The following is an 8,403-nucleotide window of genomic DNA, read 5'->3' on the forward strand; positions in this document are numbered from 1 at the left end:
GCAATATCATAAAAGTCTTGTCATTCACTTATGTAATAACTAATGTATGCATGTACTGTACAACAAAATAATCAATTAAAAACAAATAAGAAAATAAAAATTAGACGAGGCGCTACGTTTTCATAGGAGTGTTGTCAATTTGTTAAAAAGTCTATTTCCAAAATGATGTTGCAGAAAAAACAATGCAAAAAGACAATGATAACGTAAGTTGACTTATGTCTATCTATCAACTCCGTTTAGATAACTTTTACTTCCCCCTAAAGGAACTCCATTGAAGAAAAATGCAAAATAAAATATACAGCAAACACAACATGCAAACATAACAAAGGTTTTATGCAATCGGAAGCTTACAATACTTGTCCAGTGCACAATGTTTAAATAATATTGTTAACAATGTAAACAAAATATATTGTCAACATTTTTTACATTATTAGAACTCGTATATACTGGTTACATCGTTGAAATCGTTACCATCGCGATGTTTACAATGTATTATCATTACCGTGTTGTTGTGCGCACGATAAGGTGTCAACATAATTAATTATATTTGAAATATTATGAAAGGTTTACATCGTTTACATTGACATATTAGAATTTCTTAACGATATTTTATTGATAACAATAGATATCAAGTTATACATGTACGTACCTCGCCACGTCCACTCTGCGCAGTATTTGTATTTGTATCGTTCTGATGAGTTAATAGTTATCAAAGGTACCAGGATTATATAATTTAGTACGCCGGACGCGCGTATCGTCTTCATAAGATTTATCAGTGACGCTCATACCAAAATATGTATAAATCCAAACTAGTACAAAGTTGACGAGCATGGAGGTTCTAAAATTCCAAAAGGTTGTGCCAAAGACGGTTAAGGTAATCTATGCCTGGGATGAGAAAGTCCTAAGTTTTTCGAAAAATCGTCGTTTTGTAAACAGGAAATTTATAAAAATAACCACGTTGTTGATATTCATGTCAACACCGAAGTGTTGACTACTGGGATGGTAATACCCTCGGGGACAAAACGTCCGCCAGCAGTGGCATCGACCCAGTGGTGTAAATTGTTACCAAAGGTACCAGGATTATAACTTAGTACGCGCGTCATCAGTGACGCTCATATTAAAATATTTATTAAAGCCAAACAAGTACAACGTTGAAGAGCCTTGAGTATCTAAAATTCCAAAATGTTGTGCCAAATACAGCTAAGGTAATCTATGCCTGAGATAAGAAAATCATTAGTTGGTCGAACAATTCAACGTTTTGTAAACAGGAAATTATAAAAATGACCACATTATTGATATGCATGATGTGTTGACTACTGGGCTTGTGGTACGAAATAGTTATCAAAAGTACCAGGATCATTCTTATTTTTTGTAATTGGAAAATATCAAGTTCTTTTTTTAAGATAAAGATGAAAAGATGGAAAACCTGTATTTGAAAGAATTACACAAACTATTAGAGATAATAATAATGTACTGATTAAATATACTTGGTGATGAATTTTAATAAATGTCAGGTATTGGTTAAATAATTAAGAGACAGGGATAGTAACTTATATATGTGTAGTTCTGATTTCAAACAGGATATACAATGTGACATTTACGGGTTTATAGATATAGAAAGACAAGGTATGAGTGCCAATGAAACAGGTAAAAGTCACATTTTATAAAAGTATACCATTATACGTAATGGTACAGTCATCATCCCAGAGCCTTTAATGGGCGTTCTGAACTATGTCAGCAGGGAAGTATTGACATCATATGCAACAGAAACACGATGTTATCAACATCACGATGTATACGATGTGAACGATGTAAACACAAAGGTAAAGACTTGTTACACAACTTAAATCTAATGTCAACGATGTGAACGATGTAAATTTGATATGTCAACATCAGTATGTAAACGATGTAGACGATGTGAACAGAGAGGAATAGACTCTCGCTACATTGAAGACCTGTTTGAGACCTTCTGCTGTTGTTTTTTTTATTTGGTCGGCTTGTTGTCTCTTTGACACATTCCCCATTTCTATTCTAAATTTTATCTGTATACAACTAAACACAATGTGGAAACGGTATTGTCAACATCACGATGTATAAGATGTAAATGATTGTAACACATAAGTATAGACTTGGTACACACCATTCGTATTGTGATTACGATGTGCACAATGTCGACCCGATGTTGTCAACATCACGATGAATACGATAAGGACAATGTAAACACAATGTATAGACTCGATATATAATATAAAAACTGTGTTGACTCGATATTGTTAACACTAAGATGTAAACGATGTCAACGATGTAAACAAAAAGGTACACACGAAACCATCGAAAAAAATATTTCCTCAAAATTGACAGTTGTAGGTACATATGTAATTATTCCTACATTTCATTGCAGTAAAACTTTTCTTGGTCATAAACATATATCTTTGATATTTCAAATACTATTACTTTTTTATTTGGGATTTCTTGAGGTTACATGGTTACTAAAGCTTGTATACAGTTACAAAAGAGGTGTACATTTGAGTTGGTTAACTTCCAGTGATGTATTTTTATACGCAATGAAATGTAATGTGAAATTGTGTCAATAGCACTGGACTGGAAACAATTTACTTATGTCATAATTTGTTTTATTTGAAAGAAAACTATATTCTGCATAGTTTGCAAAGTGTAAATTGATCAAAGACTAATACGGGATCAGCAATTGTGGTATTATACCTTCACACTCTCAGATCTAGAGTAAGTGGCTTATTTTTGGTGTGATGATAATATATACCGTGTTACGTCTGTTCTGCGTTTTTGTTGCTTGATTTTTTGCTTGTATCAATCTGATTAGTTATGTCTTTTTTAACTAGTTTCTATTGTTTGTCATATGTTACACCACTGTTCCAGGGCGACACCGAAACATGCTTTATCCCGCCAATTCTGTACAGGTATGTTACTGTCCCAGGACAGGAATCTGTATATATTTCAATGTTTATTTTTTGTTACTGTTTATCATAATTGTTTTTTCGGTCGTTGGTTTTGGCATAAGTTATGCTGTAAAAGAGGGACGAAAGATACCAAAGGCACAGTCAAACTCATAAATCTAAAAAAAAAACTGACAACGCCATGACAATATAAATTTTCTCGTTGGAACTGAGCACTTCTGAGTAATGTATAGGTTACCATGCGGTATATGTTTTGCTCTGTATTGAAAGCCGTAACGTGACCAATATATTTTAACTTCTATGTCATTTGTTCTCTGGCGAAACATTGTCTCAATCATCCCGATATTCTTGTTTTTATACTGAATCTTTTATATACATATTACATGTATGTATAAATAAATCAATATCTGGTCACGCAAATAACTCATCATTCGTTTGCAAAAGATACCGATGTTTCTATAAAAACCGCGTTGTTAGATAGCTGGATGTATTGTTCGGCCATTTCAAAACGGACTAGAAGGAAAGGTATGTTAAATCTGTAATAGTATCTTTAGTTTAAAGAGGCCAGAAATATCTACTTTCTAAATTAGATCTCAGAAACGATACCAAACCATACGGTGTAAAATGCAGAAATAGCACCGATTTACACAACAATCTTTAGTAAATCACAAGAAGGAATCAGGCGAAAATACATACGTATGTTGATTTTCCCATTCAAATTATTTACAAAAGTTAATAATTGATCAATATTTTTTAAATGATAATATTAAACAAGCAAATACTTGACTGTTCTGTCGTAACGGTTGTGTTTTGTCAGATATCTTTATTGTGTTAAAACAGGAGATTTTTTTTATTCTAAAACAAAAGCAATAGTTCGTCAAACTTTCGTTTTCAAAAAGCCAATATTTCAAATCTCGAATTTCACCAAATACACCTATTTATTGTAAATAAACATTACACTTTTGCTACTCTCAACTAAACAAATCATGATTTTCTATACAGAGAATGATGCAAGATTTTAAACCATTCTATATTTATATTATAGGCAGAATCAATATGTATTTTGCTAATTTGACAATTGTGCTAGCAACTGTTATTCTGGTTGTGTACAGTCATGAATGTAAGTACTATGACCTCTCAGACTCAGATCAGTCGCTGGTAGATATGATGAAACATTACTTACATACGTTAAGAAAGGGCGAATGTTCAACGAAAAACAAAACACTCAATACAGGTTTGTATTGATTTAAATTGTAGAATTTCGGTCTATTGCGGAGAGTTGTCTCATTGGCAATCATACCACACCATCTTTTGAAATGTATCTGTTTAATGCTATCAATTGAGTGGACGACAACTTACAAATATAAATAATGAAATGACAAGTTAACTATATCGATTTGTTTTTAAATAAACATGCTTTGAGTTACAAAAATCGACGTGCATTATGTTTCAAACAATTGTGATGATAAAGAATGTATATGTCATGTACATATATGTGGAATTTATAACTATGGTGTCTATTTGACTGGTTGACAAATATGTAGTGCCATGTGTATTATTGTTTGTCAGTTTGTTTTTGATTTGTGAGTGTTATGCCTGTGGTATATTTTGTCTCTCTTTTTTATAATCCTAATTTTAAATTTCGATAACTCCATTCAAACTGGCAAAATACCAAAAGAAATACTTTTACCGTTTCTTTTGTATTTATCTTTAGGAGTGACCTATATACGATGGGGAAGGAAAAGTTGTCCAAAAGGAGTTGATCTAGTATATACAGGTATCTTAAATAATAGTATAAGCTAACTTTGTCAAGTATAGCAACCCTGAACTTTTAAGTAAAATTAAACAACTTTATTTTCTTCATTTTCCTTACAGTAATTTTGTTAATGAATTATTATCAGTGGAACTATCGATTTGTTCGTTCGCTCATTCATGTACACGGATAGATATACTTTTTAACAAATTTATAAAGAAAATTAATACGACTAAATGTAAGTTTATATATATGAACACTTTTCATTGATTAGATCATCATATCGTTGATGGATAGTAATCTCATTTAAATGATACCATATCGTTGTTAATTAAAACTCTGTAGATTATGTGTAATAATGTTTAAACACATTTTTTCTTGTTCAGGTCAAGTCGGTGGAACTTACTATTCATATAGAGGAGGTGGTGTTAACTATTTATGTCTCCCTAATGATCCAGAGAATGGACAACATCAATCATTCGACAATGACCAGATACATGGAGGTGAATACCAACTTACTTCAACAATGAAGCCATCAGGATGGTCAGAGAGTATGGACAATAAGGAGGTGCCTTGTTCTGTGTGTTACCAAAAACAAAAATCAGCTGTTTTGATGATACCAGGTATATGAATTATTACGATGATCAAGATTCAAAATGTTTAGGACTTATTTAATATTTGTTAATGCAATTTAATTTGTACTGCTGAAATCAAACCAGAAATGTCATTACAACTTTTGTAGACTGCCTTGAATGTTATCTGAACTACAAATCAGTGTCGTGAAAACAAACACGGATAGTGCCTTCACAAAACAGCAATAACTATTTATTTTATTTCGAAATTAAAGCTGTTTATCATATCTACATTGATATAACATAATGTAAATATATTTATAGACTATGCCTTTGAAGTATGCTTCAAGTAAAGTTTTTTCTACAAATTCACCAAAATAATGGCAATCAGACATTGTTAACAACTTCGCTGGAAAACATATTAAAACGTTCATTATAGATGTAGAAAAATGTATAGTGTACAATTGCAACAAAACTAAAAAAAGAAAGCAAGTGAATAGTTTAAGAATTTATATTACTTCACATGCTTCAATTATTTGTTACATATCATACACATATCAAATAATGATAGCATTTGGTTAAATTGTCTAACAAATAAGACGCAATAAAAAACATAAATCCCTAAAGTCATAAACTTAAAATGCATTTTACTCTCACCGGATCTACAATTTCCAGTTTTTCATAATATGTTCAATCATAATTAAGGTCGGAAGACTTGCTTTAAGGGATGGAACTCAGAATACAATGGTTATCTGATGAGTGGTCATAAAGGACATTACAAAAGAGACTACGCATGTGTAGACAAGAATGCAGAACCATTGGACAATAAGAATGGAGAGGAAAGTGGAGCTTTGTTTTATCCTTTACGAACCAAATGTAGTAATTTAAGATGCCCTCCATATACCAATGAAGCAGATGTTCTTTGTGTCGTTTGTACAAAGTGATTGTATAATAAATAAATATACGAAATTTCTGTTTGCTTTTCATTTAAAAAGCCTTATTCGAGAATTTAACCTATACTGATAGATGTCAGTACTATTTATCATTAATACAAACTACTCTACAATATGATATGTGAAATCACTTTTTGCGTTGAAATGGCTTCGGCAAATTCGGCTGTGTATTTGTCCGGCTTGTATTTAGGTTTTATTATGTAACGTATCCGTTTATATTCTGTAGTTAGTCACCACTTCGGTATAATAAAATTTACTGTTTGCAAAAGTATGAATTATTCTGAATAATAAGGATATTCTTATCCCAAGATTAAAACCCTAGCCGTATTGCCTACAATTTTTCGGAACATTTGATCCGCAGTGCTCTTCATTTTTGTACTTGTTTTGGCTTTTAAACTTTTTTCATCTGAGCGTCACTGGTTAGTCTTGAGTTGGCCACACCTACGTCTGACGTAATGTAATTTTCTGGGCTTATTTACGGAAACAGCAAGTATTTGCCTTTACCTTCGACCCTAAATAACAGTTTATTGTCCTACTGGAATAGAAATATTTCATGGGGGCTTGAAGATATACTGATTCTACCACAGGTTTGTCCTTTAAGCCGATATGTTATCCTTTGCTGTCGCTCGTAAAATATGTGGCATAAAGGGCTAACATAGTTTTAAGGTAAAATAAGTATTTATTCAAGCCCAAATGCACTATTTCTTATTCATTTATCCTTATTAAAAAAAACAGAGTATCAACATAAAACACCTGCATGGTCACTTTTTTAAGTGATGATAAATAGTTTTTGATTTTTGTTTAACCGAACCCTAAGTACCGGTGGGGGATTGCCCCCGCTGTGTTGAAGAACCATCGGTGGCGTTTGAGTGGTTTCTGGTCTTTCGTCGGGTTGTTGTCTCTTTTACACTTTTCCATTTTCCATTTTGAATTTAATCCTGGAACTCAATAAGAATGATGGCTACGATATGAATGTGGACTGCCTTTCCTATTGGAGATTGGATTAACAAATGCAATGTTCGAAAACAACTGAGCCTGTTTGACGGGAAAAAGTATTATGTTTCTTGCACTTAATTTTCTATGCTTATCATACAAAATGTTTAAAATACTCGTGTCGGTTGTAAAAGTCGTTACGAGTGTCAATTAGCTATTACCAATGTTATTTCAACTGATCGGCTAGAGCATACGTTTAATTTTGATAATGATAGTCCATTTGAAGATGTGTGTGATGAGGATGATTGTCGTTACAAATATTTTTGAATTTTAATCACCTATCAATGTCACCAAACGAATTAACAAAAAAGCTGAATTCATGATATTGGGCGAATAACTGGACACTGCGTTGATATGTTTATCTCAAAACACCTGACTGTGTATATATGGACTGGTCTTAAATAAATGAACCGGTTAAATCCCGCCCAGTCAAGTGAAATAAATAATAATAAATAATAAACTAAATTACAGTTAATGTTCTTAATAACTGTAAAGGGGTGTTTAAGAATAGATATGTATCAATCATGAAGATATATATTCATGCATCTGCAATAAGCGATTCAACACTGTTTTTTTGCATCTACAAGTGAAGTGAATCTTTACTCATGTAGCCAAAAACAAAAATAAAAACAAAATTTGTATTAAATATGTCTGAACTCCAATATATATTAACGCAATTGTTACGTATTGTTCAGTATAGATATCCATATAAAATAACTTAAAATCCTGGAACATGACTCAAATTGAATTATCTCAAGGTTTGCTCTACTGCTTTTTTTGTTGTTGTTATATGATCTTATGATCTTTCAAATCTTTCAAGATTGGAATCTTGATTAAAACTGAAAATATATTCGTTGTGTTAATGCCGATTGGGGTCTTATGTTGACATGTACTCGCTAAATTCTACGTGGTGAAGAGTTGTCTGATTTGAAATCATATTCCATTTCGTATGGTTGAATAGGTCTGCTTTCTAGTTTCCATTTTTACATACTCATTTGAATTTTTGATTATATTGTTAAAACTTTGATTTTATTTGGTAAATAATGTAGGCTAGAGATCACTTTACGGTGGGAACATTCTTCCGTGTCGATATAAATTATATGTTATATTTGATCATACGTAAATGAGGTTATACTTTCGTTTGATATATTCGAGCTTTTGCATTTTCTAGCAGTTTAGTTTTCTTTTGTTATTTTTAA

At 31.9% G+C, this 8,403-nt stretch overlaps 1 protein-coding gene across 1 annotated transcript; it reads left to right on the plus strand.

The window, feature by feature from the left end:
- The first annotated feature begins 3,982 nt into the window (after positions 1 to 3,982).
- LOC143066518 (short-chain collagen C4-like) lies at positions 3,983 to 6,231 on the plus strand. The gene is made up of 4 exons (XM_076239426.1): positions 3,983 to 4,167; positions 4,648 to 4,710; positions 5,073 to 5,309; positions 5,964 to 6,231. The coding sequence occupies exons 1-4, from the start codon at positions 3,990 to 3,992 to the stop codon at positions 6,200 to 6,202; spliced, it is 717 nt and encodes a 238-aa protein (XP_076095541.1). The 5' UTR covers positions 3,983 to 3,989; the 3' UTR covers positions 6,203 to 6,231.
- The last annotated feature ends 2,172 nt before the right edge of the window (positions 6,232 to 8,403 follow it).

Source organism: Mytilus galloprovincialis, chromosome 3 (assembly GCF_965363235.1).
Source record: "Mytilus galloprovincialis chromosome 3, xbMytGall1.hap1.1, whole genome shotgun sequence".
NCBI lineage: Eukaryota > Metazoa > Mollusca > Bivalvia > Mytilida > Mytilidae > Mytilus > Mytilus galloprovincialis.

What these genes read in the sequence shown, in the direction of transcription:
- LOC143066518 (XM_076239426.1), top strand. Translation starts at nt 3,990, where the DNA reads ATGTATTTTGCTAATTTGACAATTGTGCTAGCAACTGTTATTCTGGTT. An exon ending in AGTTGATCTAGTATATACAG is followed by an intron (nt 4,711 to 5,072) that starts GTATCTTAAATA and finishes TTTCTTGTTCAG; the next exon opens with GTCAAGTCGGTGGAACTTAC. An exon ending in AGCTGTTTTGATGATACCAG is followed by an intron (nt 5,310 to 5,963) that starts GTATATGAATTA and finishes ATCATAATTAAG; the next exon opens with GTCGGAAGACTTGCTTTAAG.